The sequence below is a fragment of the Lissotriton helveticus genome, chromosome 7 (genome assembly GCF_964261635.1).
Source record: "Lissotriton helveticus chromosome 7, aLisHel1.1, whole genome shotgun sequence".
Lineage (NCBI taxonomy): Eukaryota > Metazoa > Chordata > Amphibia > Caudata > Salamandridae > Lissotriton > Lissotriton helveticus.
The window spans coordinates 1127729706-1127753626 of record NC_136068.1 but is presented as its reverse complement, the minus strand read 5'-3'; the positions used below and the strand labels follow the sequence as shown (position 1 = coordinate 1127753626).

General features: G+C 45.4%; 1 protein-coding gene across 4 annotated transcripts in view; it reads right to left on the bottom strand.

Annotated features, from left to right (window-relative positions):
- The window catches only part of LOC144770051 (uncharacterized), a 151507-nt gene that overhangs the window by 53795 nt on the left and 73791 nt on the right, over positions 1 to 23921 (bottom strand). For 2 of the 4 annotated variants that reach the window (XM_078654278.1, XM_078654280.1), the window contains one exon: positions 15116 to 15325. In XM_078654278.1, coding sequence (XP_078510404.1) covers positions 15116 to 15325 — 210 coding nt within the window. The remainder of the gene's footprint in view (positions 1 to 15115; positions 15326 to 23921) is intronic. The other 2 variants (XM_078654281.1, XM_078654279.1) reach the window with 1 other exon arrangement.

Below are 23921 nucleotides of genomic sequence, written 5' to 3'. Positions count from 1 at the left end.
AATAAAACCAGATTTTAAAAGAACCAATTGGACTCAAATACACACAGAAATTTTGAGATCCTTACAAACAGACATGTTAATTAAAACAAAATTAGAAACACGTGATAACACACGCAATCTTGTGATTCGAGTCATCCCAGGAAGATGCGGACTCACATACCTGACCTCTAATGAGGGAGAAAAGGTACCAATTGCATTCAAATCACACTTGTACACAGAAGCTGAAAAGAAATTCAGCATTAAAGAAAACATTGTTCATGCAGTTCAAACCGCAATAGCTAGAGAAAAAGATCAAGCGGACGGTAGACGTATCACAGTCAGAACAGCAGAATCAGCCTTTGAGGCATTAACAACACCTTGTAATTTACCAACAACAACATTGAATCCGGAATGGATACAATGGGTGAATTCAATTACAATGGACAAAGTATACTACTACTTTGATCCAGAACTAAAGGAATTGAAAAATCTAGAATATGAAAGAACATTCCCTCTGCCTATCGACATTCTGCCCTTACGACAATACGCTTGTGTAATCTATACAGACGGACATGCTCAACCCTCCGTTTGGGGAGAACAAGCATACAACCCAACATGTGAGATTACAAAAGAAGTGTGGCGCGGAGGTAAACTAAGACCTCTATTAACAAAAACACACTCAGTAGACACTAATTCAGAACAACAGACTGAAATAATAGCATTGAAAATGGCGCTAGATAATGCGGATCGCGAATTCCTGACACTTATAGTGTCCGATTCATATTACTGCGTCAAATCATATAACAAGGATTTGCAGACATGGATTCAAAACGGTTACAAAGATGACACAGATGCAACAATAAAGCAGAAACTGCTTTGGGAACAAATAGCTCTTTTACAAAAAGAACTACCAAAGACTCACGTGATACATACACTGAGTCATCAGCGTGATGGCGTTCACGTTGCAGGGAATTCATTGGCTGAGACAGCCACAGCGGTAGCAACTAAATCGGCTTCCGTAGCTCGAAAAAAGCGTACAGTGAAGTATATTGACGGTGAAACAGTGCTGGCAGTGAAAACGTCATCAAAAGGCGACTGCTCAGCGCTACCGATCAACTATCCACTCAATTATACATACATAATCGATGCAAACTCTGTCCCTTTTGCTCGAATCCCTGGAGTGGGGGATAGAGTGATTCCAAACATGGACAGGAGAAACTTGTTAATAGCAGACGCACATATGGGCGAGGGTCTCAGACACCTCACACTAAAAGATTCTCTGGAAGATTTACAATCAAGGTACTGGTGGCCAGGCATGAGCCTGCATCATACCATTTTTGTAAAGAACTGCCCAAACTGTAACAGAAATCGCAGTGGTGAGAGAAACGGTGTAATACCGTGTCGTTTCACTCCAGAAAAGATCAACAGTGAAAAGCAAAGCGTCCGATTAACATATACAGGCTAGTTTCCACTTATAATGTAGATCATCAGCACTCGGCTGACGTCTGGACTGTTATACAAAGATTTGCGAGTCTAAATGGCATATACGCTAAGAGCATGCTACGTTTGACCATTGTTTTCAATCTGGCCCTCCAGCCTGAGGGGAAACATGGCCAAGTGAGCATAGCACAGCGGGACTCTTCTCACTTCCTTCCTGAGGGATACGGGATGGTGTAAAGAAAAAACCAAGGCATAAAGCTATCTATAACAGAAAGGATATTAGGTTCGGGAGCTGGGTGGGTCAAACATCTAATAAGTGTCCAACGTAGTCTAAATAACTTGCCAAGAAATTCTCTGAAGGGATTCAGTCCGTACGAATTATTATTTGGAACTAGGATGTTAGTCTTAGACCTCGACAGTCAGACTTCAGTGGTGAAGGAAAAAAGCTTTGATATCAAAGATCGTTTGGCTGTTTTGCAGGACTTAAACGAAACAAGAAAAGACCTGAGCAACATAAAGTTGAAACAGCAGCCAACAACCACTGAAGAACCACCACCTGTCCCAGCAAGACCTGTCTGGATTCCAAAAGTCGGGGATCTAGTCAGAGAAAAGATCGCGGTAAAGAAGGAATTTGGGCCTTCTTACAGAAAAGCAGTTCCTCTCTTGTCTGTCAACGGGACAAGATCAGTTGTACTACCGCCGCTTGCTGGTAAAAAGGAGAACCGAGTTGTATCCATCGACCTGGTAAAACCACAACATGTGGCCGATAACAAATAGTAGGCCAAGTGGACTCCCGAGAAGTAGTAGAACACCAAGATTTGCTACTAACACAGAGGTTCAATCTAAGAGGCTAATCACATTCGAAACGCCTACAGAACTACAACAAGGACTATGCAACAATGCAATGGAACTTAGACCTCTGAAAACCCAAATAAAAACATTTAGCAGAGACACACCAATCTATAATGAAGTAACAAACGACTATGCAAGAAACAGTAATCCTGAAGCAATTGGAACAATTGACAGAACTGCATCCGGCTACTTCATAAACTTCGATGATTCCTCTGAAGGCTTCACTGAATCAAAAACACAGCCATCAACAAAAACCTTTAAAGATAAAGTTAAAGTACTTTTGAAACAACTGAAAGAAACATATCTAATTTCTCCATGGATTGAATTTTGGGTGGGTTTTGGTGCATTTATCCTCATACTTTGGCTCATCATGGTACTAACTTTGGGACGCTTCATTGAGGGAAAATATGCTAAAATGGACACAGCAAGTCAGAAAATCAACTTGATCCTCAAACCACACACATCTTCACATGTCGAGAAAAGAGAACTTTCTTCAGTCAACTTCACAGCCAATCCTATACCGGGTGGGGTAGCATGGGACAAAACTGACTACGAAATTTATGGTCCGGTTGAAATCCTGACATATCCACACCAAATTAAGATCTCGTTGAGTGACTTTGTAAAACCAAGCTCATTTGCTGATGATTGGGACTTTGAAAGTATAAATAATATGATGTCTGACTTAGTGATGTCTGCTAAATTTACCAAACATGATTATTTGCAGGGTTCGACAAATTATGATAGTATGTACTGTTATAACCACTATGGTAACCATTTTCTACATAGATCTGCACAACCTAGAAATGTTTTAAATTATAATCAATGGGAACATTGTGCAACCCCTCCAAAAGGAAGCTCAAGAACCGTTTATGACAAATATTCATACTTTTCAGGTTTTAACACAAGTAATGCCGAAACATTTTATTTCAAATTGTCAAATAAGACAGGGACAAAGACCATGATAACAAACACGAAATTGATATATTCAGACTCATTCTTTGAACAAATGAATACTTTTGGTTTTGATTATTGGGACAAAAATGTTGAAGTAAAAAGTGTTTGGGGTACAAAAGAATGGCAAGTGCAGGGTATAGAATCATTGTTTAGAGCCTGCATGATCCCAGAACAAATTATATTTTTAAATGACACTGTTCAACAAACTACCTGTCTTGGCTTAGCCAAAATCAAAGACTTAAATAAACCGTCTATTCCAAAACCAACAATGAACAGCAATAGCTCTACAGATGAAGATATAGACGTAAATTATGTATTAAACCAAAACAGAACACATCCTGATTGGAAACAGTGGTTGATCTGGCCCACAGATACTAATAACTGTCAAAACAGATTCCTGAACAAAACACAGGGGTTCAAAATGACCAGGCCAGACCCTAGATATTCCCAAAGACAACACCCAGGAATAATAACCACCTACAGTGTGGGCAAATTATGCCTTCAGTGGCTACAGACTTCCACACTGGCAGAAATTAAGCAACACCTAACTTTACTTACTGATGGTGCTGACTTGCGTGATTTCATTATGGGACCGCGCAAACAGCGTCAGAAACGTTTCATAGCAGCCTCTGTATATGCAGCATACAACGAGGCCTGGAAGGTGACTCAAATTGAGACAGCAGAAAGAATACGGGAAATTGACCGTATTAATTTGGAAAAATCACTTTCTGTAGTGGACAATGGGTTAATGACTCTGTCCTCCAGAATTTTTTCTCTGGACAGCATTGTGTCTTCAGCAATCGACATATTATCGCAAGACTTACTGTTGTTACAACACGGTCAGTCTCAATTGCGTTCTATTGTACAGCTTGGCTGGACGTTACAAAATCTGCGTTCAGGCTATGTGCCTTGGCGTTTAATCAACACAACGTCACTATTCAATATCTTTAACCTTACTGATAAACAAATCAGTATGGCACAAAAGGGTGCTGATTATACAATTCTGAGCATTGAGAAACTCGAGAGATTACCAGTGACAATGTCAGAACGACCTGTCAGTGAATGGATAATACATGGGATAATTAATATTCCAATATCAACCTTCAGGTTTCAATACTTCCAAAAATATATACAGGCTGGCATGTACGAAAAATTGGGAAAGGGGTACATTAAAACAACATGGAACTTGCCCTATTCACATGCATGTGTCAGTAATAAAGGACAGAAAGTGTTTCTTAGTGGCAATAATTGTGCAATGTCACTGAGCGGTACACTTCTGTGTAATGGAATTAGTTTGCATGGAGCCTGTGAAGGGAACTCAAATAACCTTTCATGTCACCAGCTAGGCGCACCTGCAACAGAGATAGAACCATTCTTTCAAAGACTCTATAATGGGAGTTACATTCTAATTGTAGATCGCAGATGCTGTAGTCTTATGCCCGGGACTCCTTATCTCGTAACTACGACTGCGAAGGTCAAGTGCTGTGGAAGCTTATTGTTCCCCAGCTCCCTTCCAGACAGGGAGGCAAGGGCATGGCCCAACTTGAAAATTACTTCTATTCGAATAGATACTTTAAGCAGAATGAAAACAGTGCTTCTTCAGACGCCGACCAGACTCACGTCATCAAAAGAAACGTATGATCTCCTAGTCGCAAGGACGACTGCAGAGATTCACTCCTTATTATCAACTAATTCCCCCATACATTTCGCAGAAATCCTGAATGAAATCTTAAATATTTCTGATACCAGTGGAGTCTCAAAAGTATTTAAGACAGTATTTTCGATGGCATTAACACCATTCAAAGCCATACTGGGTATTTTTCCAGATTTCGTCCATTCGATTTTTGGCGGACTTCCCCTCATTTTAGGACTAATTGCAGGAATCCTATTCTTAGTCCTTATATTTCGTTATGGCAAACCATGTCACAGACAAAACACCTGCGACAAGGGAAGAAACAATCCTAGCCATTGGATACCGGGACCGGATATCAAAAATCCTGGGACTATCCCGGCTTAGAGACCTGAACATGACTTGGTTTCTTTCGTTTCGACCAATGTGGCATCGATGTGTTTTACCTGTATTAAGGTGCTTGCTATGCGGAGAAGAATGCGTGTTAGACACCTGTCTGACTCTACAATCAGATGCGCCAATGGATGCAGAAACATTGTTGAGTCCAATAAAGGCTCATGCTTTGTGCTGCCCTCAACGGCTACCAATCCTGATGACGGCATTCGTGGAAGCTTCACCACTACGATTAAGGGGTAGTGAAGTTCAAGATGAAAGCAGCATTGATCAGGTACGACCTTCTGTCAGCAATACTAATCAAAACGTCAATGGAGACGATCATGCGCACGAATGCAAGGTTACATCTTTTTCCGAGTTAGTGGAACTCTCCCAGGAAGCTGTTGACAGCTTTTTCGACAGTCTAAATGATATGATGTTCTCACCAGAGCAGAAATAGAGACTTTTGAGCAAGCTCGCACACGGCGTTCCCTGAATTTGGCCTTCAACTAGAATAGCAAAATACCATGAACAATTTTCCCTCCAGTTCACGGACAGCAATTTTTTTTCAGCAGCCCCAAAATATTTTTACGAATTTTTCGGGACACTTATTTTCTGCTTAAAGTAAGAACTATTCTTAGAGAACTAAAATTTCTATTTTTAGATACTTTATAGACATTAGCTGCCCGCTGGTATGTTCATAATTATTTTATTCTGTGATGGAATGGTCTAGAAACTTTTTTCTGTATTAAGAGCCATTTCATGTGTAAATTCTCATATACAAATTAGTGATAATGTATAGATATGCGTGATTACTTTAGCATTATTCTACAGCTTGAGTGCATATATTACATGTGACTGTTTTTTCCGTATATTTGATAATTTCAAAATGTATTTATGTATTTTGGGGTGGTAAGGTATACACGATACTCTACAGTATGTTTTACTATGCATAGATTCGTAAATATGTCCATAGTTAGCGTGGAGTGGGTGTGATGTATTCCTATAGGTTCTGTATCGATCCCCCTATTCCTGACCCTATTCTGGTTAACAAGTTAACTAGCAGCCATCCCATGAGGCAGAAAACCCCCATGATGCAGGAACCGTTATCTGATAAAGCCACACTACGGCACAGGAACGTGTTATCTGATTAGGTCATAACGCTTGCCATCTAATTAGACAAGCGATATTCCTCCAGTCCCTGATAAGGCATACGGAGTTCTCAAAACAAATCAAACCTATGACAGACCTGGGAAAAACCCTGCGGCCATTGTTTTGATTTCACCGAGAACTTCAGCAAAAGAATGTGCTAACGACCAGGTCGTATGACATCCTTATTGACGTATCTATGTCCATCCTTACGTCAATCTCGGCACCTTAAAGGTATAAATATTACCGATATTGCCCTATGCAAACACACGCGGTGGTGACGAGATCGGAGCAGCCAGACTTGCCGAAGCCCAGAGCAGAGCAGACCCCGCTGGCGCAGACCCGCCTTCCTGACGCGCTGAGAACGAGACGCTGCTTTCTCCTGCCGAGAAATCCAGCTCCGGCGCTTCCGGGTAGCCCTCGCAGGCAGCCTGGGATATAGAGACCAGAGACGAGAGATACCATCCCTCATTCATCCTAGATTCCAGGTACAGAACTGAATAACCCCTTGCAGAGAATTCTTTAGTCAGTCACTTGGCAAAACAAACTTAACTTAAACTGTAACTTTCTATTCCCACCCACGTATTAGGCTTAGGTCAGGTACACGGGGTAGGCGTAGTTAGAAACACCAGTTGAGTACGATTAGTCAAATGTAAATGTGTATGTATTCATTTTATTCATTTTAAACCTTCATATGGCTTAGAAACCATATCAATGTTTTTACAGTATTATTTTATACTTCTACTTTTATTGTATGCACTTTACTTAACCATAAGTATTGCAATAATATCGATCCATTTCTCTTGTATGAGAAAAGAGACTGATCAATAAATAACATCTTTTATTGAACACGCCCGTCTCTTCCTTTTCTCTACAATCTGGTGAGACTAAGAATGCACGTACTGAGTAAAATAAGTCGTCTTTTGTTTTCACACGACTCTAGAGATACACTCTTGATTAGGGGAGAGCAAAGTTGTCATGTTCTATGGTTGTCAGAAACTAAATCCCTTCTTGTCTATCCAGGGAGGTTCAACTTCTCCTTGCCTATTCGAGAAAGTTTCTAGTGAACTCTGAGCTAGCTGGCAAAACCCAAAACTTTAAGTCTAATATCGACAGTAGTAGACCTAGTTAACGTCTGGTCTAGGCCTATACTATTGAAGGTATTATTCCAATGCGCAGAGCCTATTGGGATAATAGGAACTACACTACAATACTTTATGTGTGTTTGCTAACTGGCAAGCGTATATGTATATCCTTTAGTTGGGGTCACCAACACCCATGTCCAAATATGTAGAGCACGGCTGGTAGCTAGTCTTTCATTTATTTGTTAATACACCATACAATCATATCTACTGTTGAAAAACGGTATTGTGTTTAAGGCTACTAGTTCCCTGAACCTGTTTTTTGGCCACTGAGTTCAGGCTAGTTGCAGTAACTGGAGCACAATAAGAGATTACCTGACCATATTATTATCTTGGACTGACTGGACTCAAAGTTATTGTTAGAGGACCCCTTTTTGACCAAATCAAAAGAAACATCCAGAAAAAATAGATGAAAAGGATCTCATTTGGGATGTTCATCTGTGTGACTGAAAAAGCAGAGGTCCTTACTTGAATCTACCAATATACCCTTGCTTCAAGTCACAATGGGATTTTTCTCTCACTAACTGTCAAGAACTCTATATCAATTTCACTGACTAGATCAGAATTTGATTTTGGTAGCTACTCCACCCCCACATCTCACTTCAAGTTAAATAAAACCACTTTAGATGCAATTGCTATCGAAGACAGGGAACGATTTTTAGCAGATGTATTTCACACCTCCATCCATAAATGAATACCAGATTTATACTAGGGGTGAGCATAATTTGTGAAATTCAGTGCAGCCTAATCACGCAAAATTTGCAAAATCTGATAGATTACACCATATTACACAAGAAGAGTAATTCTGCATCTGTTGCTATTTTTGCAGGATGCATTTGAGCTAAGACATAACTTTAAATGCACCAGAACATGAATTCTCAGCATGAGCAGCCACTTATGCTCACTAAATGTACACTTGGGGTAGGATTTATGCCCAATGTAGTACCAGTATTTAGCAGTAGTTTTTTTTTTTTTAAGGTTTTATATAGCGCTAGCTCCACCCAAGGGTATCAGAGCGCTTTACATAACAGGGGTAATACACAAGAAAGCAGCAAAACAAGTTCCATATTTGGGTAGATACAAGTTAGAGGAACCATTTAGAGTACATAGTGTGAGGAGTACAAATCATATACGCAGAACGTCAATTACAAGAAACAAAAATGTCATATTATATAGCTATTTTACAGTGTGCAAGGAGGACTAAAAAAAGCAGCAAAGCGTTGCAGGAAACAAATATACAGAAAGGAGAGCAGGGGGCTACATTCCCCAATATTAAGTGAGGAAGTGTAATTTAAGGTTTCTTTTAAAGTTGGCATAGGAGGGGTTGAAAACGAAGGTCTTTGGGGAGGTTGTTCCAGATGGTTGGGGCCTTGCCAGAGAAGGAGCGGGATTGAGAAGAGCTTTTTTTGAGGAGAGGGGGTATGAGGAGGAGAGAGTTGGTGCTTCTCAGAGTTCGGGTGCAGCCAGCTTTTTTCAGTTTAGTTGATAGGTAGGATGGAGTCTTCCGATAGATGGTTTTGTGTGTGATACAGGCAATTTTGTAGGAGGATCAACCTTCAATGGGGAGCCATTTGAGGGCCTTGAGGGCGGGTGAGATGTGGTCGAAACGCTTACAGTTTGTGGTGAGTCTGGCTGCGAGGTTGAGGACGGATTTGATGGGGGCAAGATGGGTTTTGGGGGTACCAGAGAGAAAGGCATTTCCGTAGTCGATTTTGGAAAGGATCAGTGATTGGGTAATAACTTTGAGGTCTTCAGCCGGAATAAAGGGTTTGATTTTTTTGAGATGCCGGAATGTGAAAAGTGCACTTTTTGCTGTGTTTTTAATATGGGAGTTAAGAGTAAGATTATTGTTGATGGTGATGCCAAGAGATTTGACAGATTCTGCGAGGGAGAGAGGTCAGTTAAGGGCATTGAGATCCGCGATCCATGATTGAATGGGGAGAGGGTTGTTCTTGGGCGAGAAGAGGATAATCTCAGTTTTGTTAGGATTGAGTTTATGATGGTTGCTGTGGAACCAGGTTTGGATCTTGGTTAGTGCTGAGTTGAGGTGTAGGATGTCAGAATGGGGTTTTACTTTATAGTACAGTTGAGTGTCATCAGCGTACAGATGATAATTGATTTTGGCTTGTTTGAGTATCAAGGTGAGGGGTTCCATAAAGAGGTTGAACAGAGCAGGAGAGAGGATGGATCCTTGCGGTACACCAAGGGAGACGGGAGTTGTGCAAGATAGGGAGTTTTGAATTTTAATTTGTTGTGTTCTGTGTTGGAAGTAGGAGGTGAACCAGTTATGGACAGTGCCATTCAGGCCAAAGCGATCCTTGAGTATATTGAGTAAGGTCGGGTGGTACACCGTGTCAAAAGCAGCGGTGAGGTCTAGAAGGATGAGTAGGTAAGTCTCACCCTTGTCCAGGGCAAGGTGTATGTCATCTACTATGTTGAGCAGGGCAGTTTCCTTGCTACAACCTTTGTGGAAGCCAGATTGAAGGGGGTCAAGTAGGTTGAATGTGTTAATGTGTTCGTCCAGTTGAAGTAGGGTGCACTTTTCGAGATATTTGGAGAGAAGGGGAAGGTTGGAGATGGGGCGGAGGTTGTTGGGGTCATTAGGATTGGCTTTAGGATTTTTGGGAATAGGGGTGATTTGTCCGAGTTGAAGGGAGGGGGGAACATTCCCTGTTGAGAGGGAGGCGTTAATGATGCTGGTCCAGTAGGGGACAATGATGTGTTTGAGATCTTGGACAAGTGAGGAGGGGAGAGGGTCTTTAGTGTGAGCGGATGGTTTGAGATGTGTTGTAGACTTCCCGTTCAGAAACGGAGTGGAAAGTAAGCCAAGAGGCGTTGTTTTTAAGCAGAGTGATAGTAGGGGGTTTCCGGGGGGGCAAGAGAGGGGAGGATGGGTGAGGGTGTTGTGGGAGATTTCAAGGGCGTGGGATTAGGTGTAGTATCCTGGGGGGGTTGAGGGTTGGACGAGGGTTGGGTATTAAGGAAAGCACGGTCGATTTTGGCAATTTTTTCGGCGAAAAAGCTGGCAATTTCTTCACACTTGTTAATAGAGGCCACTGGGTTGTGTGGTGCCGGGAGGTTTGGTTTCTAATAAGGTTGAACAGTTCTCTGGGTCTGTTTTTGGCATGTGAGAGTTGAAGGCGGAAGTGAAAAGATTTTTCAGAGAAGATGTGTTTTTTGTAAGAGGATCTGGCAGTTCTAAGGAGAGCAAGGTGGAAAGGTGTAGGGTGTTGTCTCCATGCTCTTTCTGCTAATCTGAGTGTGCGTAAGGTCGAGGGTAAACCATGATTTGGAGGGGTTGTTTTTTAGCGTTTTACTTTTCAGCGGGGCAAGCTTGTCTAAGACCTCTGCGACAGTTTTGTTAAAGTGTTCCGTGAGTTCATTTGGATTTCAAGAGGGGGGGGGGGGTGAGGATGAGATGGGATTGGAGTTTCAGTTCAAGGGTGTCGGGAGGGATTTGCTTAAGATTTCTGCTCAAGATAATAGTTTTGTTGTTTTTGATAGGAACAGGTGGGGTTGGAGGGGAGATTATGAACAGAATGAGATGGTGGTCAGACCAGTCGATAGGGATGATATTGTTTAAGGATGTCAGGTCGGGGTTGGTGATGATGGCATCAAGAATGGCTCCTTTAGCGTGGGTAGGGGAGTGGTATAGTTGCTTGAGGTCACTAATCTCAAGAAGGTTAGTGAGAATGTTGATTGTGGGGTCATCCGGTTCATTCCAGTGCAGGTTAAGATCTCCTAGGAAGATATCATTGGAGTTGGAGAGTAGAGATTTAGTTAGAAGGTCCGAAAGTTCTTCGGCAAAAGGAAGGGGTTCACCAGGAGGGTGATAGATATTATGAAGCCTTAATGGGGGGGAGATTTTTATTTTAAGTTCTAGTCCTCCACCTATTCTTACAGGTCTGTCTTTTCTGAGAATAGAGTAGCCAGGGGGGCGAGAAGGTCAAGGATGGGCATGGAGTGGTCATTGAGCCAGGTTTCGATGAGGAATGCGATGTCGGTATCTTCATTAAGAATGGTTTCAGAGATTTCAGTTGCATGCCGGACGGCCGAGCGGCAATTCACTAGCATGCAGTTGAGGGGTTTAGGGTTGTTGCTAGTGACAGGGAGTAGTTGAACGGAGGTGAGTTGCGGGGGGGGGGGGTCTGGGGTAGTTGGGATAGTCGGAGGTTCTGTTCATCCCCAGGATAACAGGGATCTTGGAGTGAGGGGGAGGCAGATCTTTAGGCGAGGGTTTCTTAGTGTAAGTGTTGCAGAGTACGGAGAGATCGTGTCGGAGTAGGTATTCAAGGTTTGAGGGGGTCTGTGGGAGCAGGGTAGGAGAGGCGTTGTTGACCAATGTTTGAGGTATGGACGTTTTCGAGGGTTGGCGCAAGGAGCAGGTGGCCAGGTGGGGCTGGCTGTGAGTTTGTCGGATTTGAACCGAGTAAAGTCTTTCCTGAGTAGGGTAAGTTCATCCACCAAGGTAGAGAGATTGAATTCAATGTTACGAAGTGCTTGGTTGAGTATGGATAGGAGGGAGTTGGGCGTGATTGGAATGGAGGGGGAGTAGGGGACAGATTGGTTAGGGTGGGATGGATTACCGCCAGGGGATAGTGGCACTCCAGGAGGGTTTGACGACGGGAGTTCAGTGTTAGTATGAGGATTTGGGAAGGCCAGGGGAGGTGGGTGGGGTGTGGACCAGAATTGGGAGGATGGGATGGGCAGGATGGCAGGTGGACTGGTGGGGAGAGGGGAGGAAAGGGGGAGATGAGCGTGGGGAGTGTGGGGGGCGAGGGGGGATGTGGTAGTGGCGTACTGATTGGGGTAAAGTTTGTGGAGGAAGGGGCAGGGGAAAGAGGGGCTATGGACGTTATGGGGCAGTTTGGAGGGGGAGTAGGGGTGCTAGGGAGGAGGAAGGGAATTGGAGGTGGGCTATCATTAGGAATCAAGGTAATTTGGTGGAGTGTCGTAGGGGATAGGAGGGGGGCCAGGTTCAAGGAGGGGGGTAGGATAGGAGAAAAGGGGTTAGAAGTACCCTTACGGATGGAAAAGTCCAGGGGGAGTAGGGTTTGTCCCAAAGAGGCGGGGTAGAGCAGGGAGGGGTCATGAGTGGGAGCAGGTGTGGGGCGGGGGGAGCAGATTGAGACAGGGAAGGGTTCACGAGGGGGGGAAGTAATTAGTGAGGGGGTTATGAGTTGGGGCGGCTGTGTCCTGGGGGTGAGGAGTCTGTCTAAGAGAGGCTGGGAGGGCTGGTAGGTGGCATGCGAGGGTGCGGGGAGGGGGAGCAGATTACGAAATGGGAGGGTTCAAGAGGGGGGTGTTGTTAGGGAGGGGGTTTGGCATTGTGGCGGCGGTGGGGAGCTGGGATGTGTTGGGGGATTGAGAGGGTGATGGGGGAGGTGTGGGTAGTGATAGCTGGACAGAGAGAGTGCTGAAGAGAAGTTCAAAGCATGTGAAGTCAATACTGTGAATAGGGCATAAATGAATGTGAAAATGGTTTTTGTGTTAAATAAATAGTGCTAAATAAAACAGAACACGAATAGCAGCACAAACAGCTGCTCACACTCATTAAATATGCTCTTGTGGTAGGATTCTTTCCTCCAAATTACACAAGAATGCTTAATTGCGTTATTATCTCTAATTCAGCTTCAAAGAATAAATCAGAATTACCAAATTTATCCCATAACTCTTGCCTAATTAAAATCACATCATGGCCTAATTAATACTCGAGAATAACTGTGACAACAGGTTTTTGAAATATGTGACAGCTTTAATGATGCAGCAGGTATACCATGGATATTTATTTGTGTGGCTTCTGATGGTAACATTTGCATGCTGTTCCTTTTAGATCTATCCCCACCTTTTGGGATCATGGACCACTTCTTTTTATTGACCAATTTGATAGCTGATAAAATAGTTTGTTAGAAGAAAGGGCCGGTATAAATATTTTATAGAAAACAGGTATTGGAGAACCTCAGAACTGCAAACACAGAGCTACTTTTTGGGCGGCCCAATGGGGAACATCCCTGTCCCAGACTATGCTTATTATTTTCATGGGTCTCCTAGTTCGTTGTACTATTCATATAGGGATGACACTCAAATATGCCCATCATTCAACATGCAGCAAGATCATTTCATGTTCATGTTGATTATTACCAAACCATGACAGTCTGTATTTTCTCCCATCTACATTTAATCAACTAGAAAGAACAAGGTGATCCATGCACTTGAGGAGGAAGGTGTTCATCAACTCAGTGATGCTGGGATACATTGTTGGTAAAATGTCTTGATTCATGCTACTTGGTTTGCTTTTACAGGCATGTTAGGAGCCTATGATTTTTTTTTACATTTTGTGCTAGCTCCAATGTTTTGAAGGTGGATATAGAATATCAGGTGTCCTAGTAGTTCCAACTAACCTTATGCAAAACCAATATCCATTCCCAAATATTTGGGGGTTAACATAGCATGAACATCTACTCAGTAGTTGATGTTACCAGGGATAGAAACATACAATAATAACATGGCATTTTATAGTCTCTACTGAGAACCCTTCAGGTGCTTTAAATAATGTGTTTTATGCCCTATTCACAGTATTGACTTCGAAAGGATGAATGGTTAAGTGGAGTCACCTGGATTCCCAACATGTGATGTGGAAATTGCACTCTGTTCTCAGCAGCAGGCAGTGAATCAATGAAGCTATCTTCCTGGCTGCTAAATTTAGGTTTCATTTTCGAATAGTTAAGTGCACCAAAAGTGTCAATAAAAATGTGAGAAAATTGAAATTGCATCAATATTTGTGCTGATAAGTCTGAGGTTCCAGAATTGAGGATACATAAAAAAGCAAATATGGGGTTGGCTTCATGGCTATAGATGTTCTTTTTATCTCTCCAGGGAGAAGAGCTTTCCTGTGTGTGGTCATCAATTCAAATGTACAGCCACCAGCAGGCACATACCAAGGGCCAAGGGGGATCGTTAAAGGGGTTTCACTGTTCTCAAATCTGTGAAGATCCAAAGACTGAAGATGGCAATTTTCGGAATAAACTATGAAAAGTGAAAGTAAATGCCTCAATGACTGAGAAATTCGAATCAACCACTGACCACAGGGCTGTAAAATACATCTTCAACTCAGTAGTATAGCCCTTCCTTCCCCACCTTAAAATCCTACGATTAAGTCAGATATACTGTATATTTGATTTGTACAGTATGGCAATCACCTTATGCTCACAGATTAACTCTCAAGCAGATCTCATGTATGAATGTATGTGAGCACCACATACCTAGCTCTTAGGGCAGAAGAGTACTGAACCGGGTATAATAGAAAGTATCCAGTCAATGAGTGGTAGGAGAGGTAGCTTAGTTCTGGTTAATACACTGTGAAATGTGCCTAGACACCTATGTGTAGTAGAGCGCTTTATAAATTGGAATTTCATTTAATTTCAAATAGTGTTCTTTAAAGAGGTGTGTCTTCAACTTTTTCCTAAATTGGAGTATTGTTGGGGTGCTCCACATTGTCTCATGATAATGTGGATGAGAGGATGGTGTCTGCACCAGATATTCCCACCAAACGTGGAAACCCAAGTACAGAGAAAAACCTGTTTTTCCGCCCACTTACCATTGTCCATTTGTAACTTTTCAATACAGCTTTTCAGGCTACTGTTGGCAGCACAGTTGCACACTGCCTGAAGCTCCCTGATGGAGTCCCCCATCATTAAATGATGCTGCCGTTGTTCGTTGAATGTATCAGCAATATCAGAAAACAGCTTATCGACATCTGCAATGTCCACAACTTTCATTGTGAGTTTCTGATCCTTGAGCAAATCTGCTGAAGACAGAAAATAATTTTTAAGTGTAATCCTTAAGAAAAAATTCACCATTGTGAATCAAGAAAGGTTCAAATTCGCTAGGTCAAGCATGTCAAGTCTTTATTTTTCAAAAAATGTATTGTGATTGTATACTTTAGTTCTGGTAAAGGAGTAGAGGCCCACTAATGGCAGTAATGGAGGATGGGCTTGTGCAGCTCCAGTACAAGAGGACACTGAAGGTGCTAGCACATATTAGTCACCTAGAGAGGCGCATGCTGCAACTGGCCCTGTATCACATGGCTTTTTAGTTATTGTTCTATTGGAAAATCCTGAAAGTTTTGCCACTGCCACATACTAAATTGTCTACACCAACAAAATCATTTGTAAACTAAATCGTTCATTCGCTCACAACTTGGAAAGTGAATAACTCCTTTAATTGTACATAACTTTCCTCGTACATTTCTGGACAAGACCACCATCACAAATATGGCAAAAAGAACACTGTGGTTGCGAGTCTCTGCATGGTAATCAAGGAATGAGCAATGAGTCAACTTCCTTCTTGATCAGTTAGCAACCTCATGCACACTGTCTTTCAGTGTGAGGTAACTAATACTAATATGGATTATCCAGGACTCCCAATACATTAATTCACACCATACATGTCTGCAAGTCTATCTATGTGACTCACTTTGTTTTATGCACTTTGTTAGATCTGGGGGTCTCTAGTTGGCAGACGTAGGTACCACTGTCCAAATAGGGACCCTTGCTTCTAGTCAGGGCAAGGAGATAACCCTCTGAGATAACCCCTGCTCACCCTCTAGGTAGCTTGGCACGAGCAGTCTAGGCTAACCAGAGGCAATGCCTAAAGTATTTGTACCAACACTCACAGTAACACAGTGAAAACACCACAAACTGACTCCACAACAGTTTAGAAAAATAAAGGTATTTTTAATCTAAACTACACAAGACCAAAACGACAAAAATCCAACATACACAGTTCAAGAATATGGTTTCAAAAAGAGTTCTTAAGGTTGCGTTAGAATTCTCTACGTTGCGATAGAATTCTCTACTGATGCGTGAAAAGTTCACAGTTGCATCACGTTTACTCACAGTACCTTTTAGTTGCAACAAAGTTCCAAAAGCAGAAGCTGGTGCGGTGGAAAACAAGCGATGCGTTGCTCCTGAGACCCTGGGGAGGCGATGCGACAGCCCCGCTGCAGCAGCGGGCGTGTTGCGACGAATCCAGTCTGTATGGGGAGGAAGACCACTTGTATGGATTCCGATGCGTAGGTTCCGTAGGAAGTCTGTTCTCGCAAAGGCACGATGCGACGATCTCGTAGGAGCTGCGACGATCTCCGGGGCGACGATGCGCGGTCCAGCGGTGATCCTCTCTCTTGCAGCTCTTCGATGCGTTGATTCTGCGACGATACTCGCAGCGACGTGATGCGGTCCGCAAGCAAGTGGTGCGGCGTTCTCACCCAGCGACGACAGGTTCTGCGACGATACTCGCAGCGATGTTCGATTCTCCCGCACCGGTCTGGTGCGTCCCGCAAACGAAGGATGAGACGTCTCTGTGACGATCTCGACCTCCGTAGCGGCGGGAAACTTCTCGCACTGTCGGGGATGCGCTCCGCAAGCGAGCGATGCGACACTTTTCAAGTTCAAAAGTCACTGAAGCTCAGTTTCAAGCTTCCCAGCTCAGGTACAACTTCCAGAGGCCCCACAACTGGATCAAGCACTCTAGGAAGGACAGAACTCTCTCAGCAGAGTTCAGGGAAGCTGGGGGTGAAGTCCTTTTGTTCCTGGGACTTCAAAACAGGGAGCCAGCTCTTCTCAGGCCCTTGGAGATTCCTTCAAGACAGGGGACACAGCTCAGCAGCAAAGTCCTTCCCCTCTCCTTGGCAGCAAAGCAACAGGTCAGTCCAGCAGAGCAACAGCAGGACAATCTTCCTTCTTCAGTTTCAGCTTTCTCCTTGGCAGAGGTTCCTTCTTGATTTCCAGGATGATCTAATTTTCTGTTGTCAGGGGTCCTGTACTTATACCCCTAAAGTCTTTGTTCTCTTGGTGCATGTGGGTCCTGAGCCCGGTCTGAACCAGTTCTGGGTGGATCCTGAGCACTTTGTTTTGCTGGCTGCATCTTTCCTTTCAGAGTGAGGGGCAGGGTCCTCAGCCGCCCAGCAGGGGGGTGGAGCCAGCATTGTGGAAGGCAGGCACAGCCCTATTCAGCCCAGGTGCTAACTCCTCCCACCACTCCAGTTGCCATTGCAGTCATTCAGCCTAGTGCTGACTCATCCAGCCTCCTGGGGGATCCCCCAGCCCCTGTCACTCTCAAACCAGACAGTCAATACACAAACAGGCCCAGGCACACAGAAGGGTCAGACAAGAGAACAGCAACTTTCTAAAAGTGCTGTTCTCAAACACAGGATTTAAAAACAACATTTCCTAAAAGATGTGTTATTAAATTCTGAGTTCAGGGATACTAGATACTTATGTCCTATCTTGTTCCTATGGGAAGAAATACTGTTAACCACTGTAGCCAGCATCCCCCATGTTAACCTATGGAGCAAGATAGCCTTACAGTAGTGAAAAACGAAAATGGCTGCCATTCACTACCAGAGCATGTCACCTGCACTAGTACATGCTCTACCTTTTACATACACTGCACCCTGCCCAGGGGGGTACCTTGGGCCTTCCATAGGGGTGACTGATGTGCACAAAAAGGGAAGGGTTAGGCCTGGTCAGTGGGGACACCGACCAGGAGGACATGGCAGTTCTAAACTGCCCATAGGCACTGCAGTGGCAGGCCTGAGACACCATTTTAGAGCTACTCCTGTGGGTGGCACAATCAGTGCTGCAGGCCCACAAGTAGCATTTGTCACCACCAGCCCTGGCACACCCAGTGTACCTTACTAGGGACTTCATAGTGATACAAATATGCCAAACATGTATATTCAATCAGAATAATAATTTACACAGGGAGCACTTACACTCTGGCACTGATCAGCAGTGGCAGAGTGTCCAAAGCATCTAAACCAGCAAAAACGAAATCCAGCACAGCATCAAAAATACAGGCGGTAGAGGCAAAAAGATTGGGGAAACCACGCCAAAGATGCCAGGTCTAACACGTGTCCCCTCCAGCTGAAAGTGGGGAGAACTGCCCACCCTCTTGGGAGTTCTCTTCACTAAGGCGGAAAAATCTGGACAGACCATCAGCATTGGCGTGTTCTGTGCCAGGGCGGTGTTCCACCGTGAAGTCCATTCCCTGGAGGGAGATGGACCACCTCAACAGTTTTGGGTTCTCACCCCTCATTTGCATTAACCATCTGAGGGGCCTGTGGTCGGTCTGAACACGGAAGTGAGTCCCAAACAGGTAGGGCCTTAACTTTTTCAGAGCCCAGACCACAGCAAATGCCTCTCTCTCAATCGCACTCCACCTCTGTTCCCTGGGGAGTCGTCTCCTGCTAATGAAGGCTACCGGCTGGTCTCCTCCCTCCTCAGTGATTTGTGAGAGTACTGCTCCCATACCATGCTCTGAAGCGTCTGTCTGAACTATGAACTCACTGGAAAAATCAGGTGCCTTGAGCACCGGTGCTGTGCACATAGCAGTTTTCAGGGTTTCAAAAGCAGTTTGGCAGGCGTCAGTCCAGTCAACTCTTTTGGGCAACTTCTTGGAAGTGAGTTCTGTCAAGGGGGCGACAATGGTGCTATATCCCTTGACAAAGCGCCTGTAATACCCGGTGAGTCCTAAAAAGGCTCTCACCTCTGTCTGGGTCTTGGGGGGCTCCCAAGCCAGAATGGTATCAATCTTTGCCTGCAGGGGCGCCACCTGGCCGCTCCCCACCTGGTGTCCCAAATACACCACAGATCTCTGCCCTATCTGGCACTTGCTTGCCTTGATAGTGAGGCCTGCCCTTTGCAGAGCCTTCAACACTTCACAGAGGTGTTGCAAGTGTTCCTCCCACGTGGAGCTGAACACAGCAATGTCATCCAGGTATGCGGCGCTGAATTCCTCCAGCCCGGTCAGTACCTGGTTAACCAGTCTCTGGAAGGTGGCAGGGGCATTTTTCAACCCAAAGGGCATGACTCGGAACTGGAAGTGCCCCTCTGGCGTTGAAAATGCTGAACTCTCTTTGGCCCCATCAGTTAAGGCAATCTGCCAGTACCCCGAAGTCAAATCAAATGTACTGAGGTACTGGGCAGCTCCCAACCGATCCACGAGCTCATCAGCTCTGGGGATGGGGTGTGCGTAAGTCTTCGTGACCGCATTGAGCCCACGGTAGTCCACGCAAAACCGGAGTTCTGGCGGGCCACCGGGCGTAGCAGCTTTCTTGGGCACCAAGACCACTGGGCTAGCCCAGGGGCTGCTGGAGGGCTCAATCACCCCTAGCGCCAACATCTTGGAAACTTCTTCCTTGATGCTGGCCCTGACTTTGTCAGCCACTCTGTAAAATTTTTGTTTCACAGGCGGACTGTCACCAGTGTCCACATCATGGACGCACCAGTTGGTGACTCCTGGGGTCAGGGAGAACAGGGAGGAGAACTGACCCAACACTTGGCGACAGTCACTCTGCTGTTCTGGGGTCAGGGTGGGCGAGAGGACCACACCATCCACTGACCCATCTTGCTCCTTAACTGCCAGGAGGTCAGGGAGAGGATCACTATCCTCTTCCATTCCTGCATCTGTAGCCATGAGCATGGTTACTTCAGACCTCTCAAAGTGTGGTTTGAGGCGGTTCACATGCAAGACTCTCAGGGGCTGCCTGGGAGTCCTCAGGTTAACCACGTAGGTTACCTCACTCTTCCTTTCCACCACCTCATATGGCCCAGTCCACTTGTCTTGGAGCGCACAAGGCTCCACTGGCGCCATCACCCACACTCTCTGCCCAGGTTGAAATTCGACCAAAGTGGTATTCTGGTCATACCATCTTTTCATTTCTTCCTGGCTTGCTTCCAGGTTCGCCTGAGCGAGCTTCCTGAAGCGTTGTGTCTGGTTGCGGATGGCCAGCACATAGCTGAACACATCCTGGGGGGTTTTCCCACGGGACTTTTCCCAACCCTCCTTCACCAGTGAGAGAGGTCCTCTAACAGGGTGGCCATACAGGAGTTCAAAGGGACTGAACCCTAAGGACTTCTGAGGCACCTCCCTGTAGGCAAACAACAGGCATGGTAACAAGACATCCCACTTGCGTCTCATGGGCTCCGCTAGGCCCATAATCATACCTTTCAGGGTCCGGTTGAACCTTTCAACCAACCCATTTCCTTGAGGGTGGTAAGGAGTGGTGAACTTATAAGTTATCCCACACTCCTCCCACAGAGACTTCATGTACTTAGAGATGAAGTTGGTACCCCGGTCGGAGACCACTCTCTGGGGAACCCCACACGGGAAAAGATCCCCATCAATGCACGGCCCACCACGGGTGCTGTGATTGTCCTGAGAGGGACTGCTTCCGGGTACCGGGTGGCATGGTCCACCAAGACCAGGATGAACCTGTTGCCTAAGGCTGTCTTGGGGTCCAGGGGCCCTACAATGTCTATGCCCACCCGCTCGAAAGGGGTGCTCACTACTGGGAAGGGTTGAAGGGGTGCCTTCAACTTTGTTCCAGTCTTGCCACTGGCTTGACAGGTTTGGCAAGATCTGCAAAAGGAACCAACATGCTTTCTCATCTGGGGCCAGTGGAAGTGGGTGACAAGCCTGTTTAGGGTCTTGTCTTGCCCCAGATGTCCTGCAAGAGGCATGTCATGAGCCAGACCCATTAGGAAGTTTCTGAAGCGCTCGGGTACCACCAGCACACGGGCTGCACCGGGCTCAGCAAACTTAGGCTCGCTATATAACAAGTCATCTTCCCAGTAGATGAAGTGATCTCTGGCTGCTCCACCTGCTGCCTGATCTACAGCCTGTTGCCGCAGACCAATGAGGGAAGGGCACTCCTTCTGCGCCTTGCAGAATTCCTCCCTGGAGGGACCACCTTCCTGCTGCCAATGGGTCAGCTCAGGCAAGTCTCCCAGTTTGGCTACCTGTTCCCCTGTAGGTTCCAGGGTATCCCCCTCAGGTTCTGCTTCCTCCTGGACCGTGGGAACGGCTGGGGCTGGTTTCCCGTGCCCTCTGCCTCTTCCTCTCCTGGCAGGTCTCTGGGCCACTGTTTCAGGCTCCAGTTCTGCTGACTCCCCCTACTGGCTGTCATAGCACGTGTGGACACACAGATCCACGCAGGCAAACCCAACATCTCCAAGTGAGTTCTGTGTTCTACATCCTTCCATGGAGAACTCTCTAGGTCGTTACCTAACAGACAGTCTACAGGCAAGGCATCACTGACATCTACCTCCAAAAGACCAGAGACTCCCCCCCATTCAAAGGGAACACGCGCCAGCTTGCTGAAGCGCACTGAACTGTCAGCTGCCACTACAGGGCGGAGTACACCAGGGATGATCTGCTCTTCAGACACCCACTGACACCTCACGGATGTCACGCTGGCTCCTGTGTCTCTCAGAGCCTCAATCTCCCTCCCATTGATGGTCACCTTCTGCCCATATTTCTTAGTGTTAGAGGGCAGTAAGGTTTCTTGGACCACCTCTTGGTCTCCTAGAGAGACAAGGGTCATAACTGCTAGCTCCGCCCAATCACTAGAAACCAAATCCCCTCCCAAAGCTACACTAGCTAACGCTGGGGCGGGGGCACCAGTGGGTGCTTGCTTCTTCTTGGGACATTTTGGAGCAATGTGGCCCACCTCATTGCAGTGATAGCAGGTAGGTGGACCCCTGTTGTCTTTATTGTCCCGCCTGCCCTTAGAGGGCCATGGCTGTTTAGGTTTGGGGGGTTGGGATTCCTTTCCCTGGGAACTATTTTGGGGCCCTTCTGAGAACTCCTTTTGGTTACCCTTGTCCCCCCCACTCTTCTACTGGGGACCCTGCCCACCTTTGGCTGTGGTACCCACAATTCCTCTGTGGACCCTGGTACTGGTCCAGCGGTCCGCCTCCTTAGCAAGCTCAATGGGTTCTGTCAGCTTGCTGTCTAAAAGATGCTGGCGCAGCTCTGGAACACAAAGACTACTCAAGTGCTCCCAACTGATTAAATGCAACAACCCCTTAAAATCAGTTGCTTTACTGCCCTTCATACAACCTTCCAGTGCACGCGAGTACAAATTCACATACTCCATCCAAGTCTCAGACTCTCTCTTCTTGGAGTTTCTAAACTGCAGTCTGTACTGCTCTGGGGTAAGGCCATACCTGAGACATAAGGCCTCCTTCATATTGGGGTAGGTCATGGCACCTGCTAATTCTAAGGGCTCTAGAGCACTCCTCCCAGAAGCCTCAAAATGTTTCCACAGGCCCGCCCCCCAATGCTGATCAGGCACACCATTAATCTTCAATGCAATTTCATACGAAGTGAACCAGGCATAAATATCCGCACCCCTATGGTAATTCTGTACCAGGTCCTTGGGAATATATACTTTACCCCCATGCCCTGGCTGCGCGCTGCCACCATTAGAACTGGCATCCACCTCCTTGGCTTTAAGATCCAGTTCTCTCATGCTCAACTCATGAGCCAAAAGCAATTTCTTTTCCTCCAAGGCGCGGGCACATTTGCTCTCCTCCGCCGCCTTTTCTCTCTCTTTATCCATTTCCAATTGCTTCATTTTAATTTTCAGAACTTCCAACTCATATTCTCTTACTCTCTGATTTTCTTGTAACTCTTCTGGGGAGAGGCCCCTGCTGGAATGGTTGCTGCCAACTCCTGCACCTACTTTGCCCACTGGCAGATCTGTGCTTTGAAAACCATTTTCTACATCCACATCATCTCCCTCTTGTGCCTCCCAATGGGCTTTCAAGATTCTCTGCAGCTCCTCCTTTCTGTAGGCGCTTTTTATGGGGCACTCAAACTCAAGGCAGAATTTCCTCAGTTGCTCAACTTTGTATGAACACAATTCCTCAATGCAAAACTCTAATTCTGCTTCTGCCCCCTCACTGAGTGCCTTTCCTTTCGCAGACATGATGCTTTGAAGAGTTACTCAAAAATAGAATCAAAAATCAAAAACCAGTAGTATGCGGTGGCGTAGTGGTCTGCACTCACTAGTGATGTACACCAATTACTGTGGGTCAAGTACAAATACAAGTTCAAATCCCACCGTCTGACCACCAATGTTCGATCTGGGGGTCTCTAGTTGGCAGAGGTAGGTACCACTGTCCAAAAGGGACCCTTGCTTCTAGTCAGGGCAAGGAGATAACCCTCTGAGATAACCCCTGCTCACCCTCTAGGTAGCTTGGCACGAGCAGTCTAGGCTAACCAGAGGCAATGCGTAAAGTATTTGTACCAACACTCACAGTAACACAGTGAAAACACCACAAACTGACTCCACAACAGTTTAGAAAAATAAAGGTATTTTTAATCTAAACTACACAAGACCAAAACGACAAAAATCCAACATACACAGTTCAAGAATATGGTTTCAAAACGAGTTCTTGAGGTTGCGTTAGAATTCTCTACGTTGCGATAGAATTCTCTACTGATGCGTGAAAAGTTCACAGTTGCGTCACGTTTACTCACAGTACCTTTTAGTTGCAACAAAGTTCCAAAAGCAGAAGCTGGTGCGGTGGAAAACAAGCGATGCGTTGCTCCTG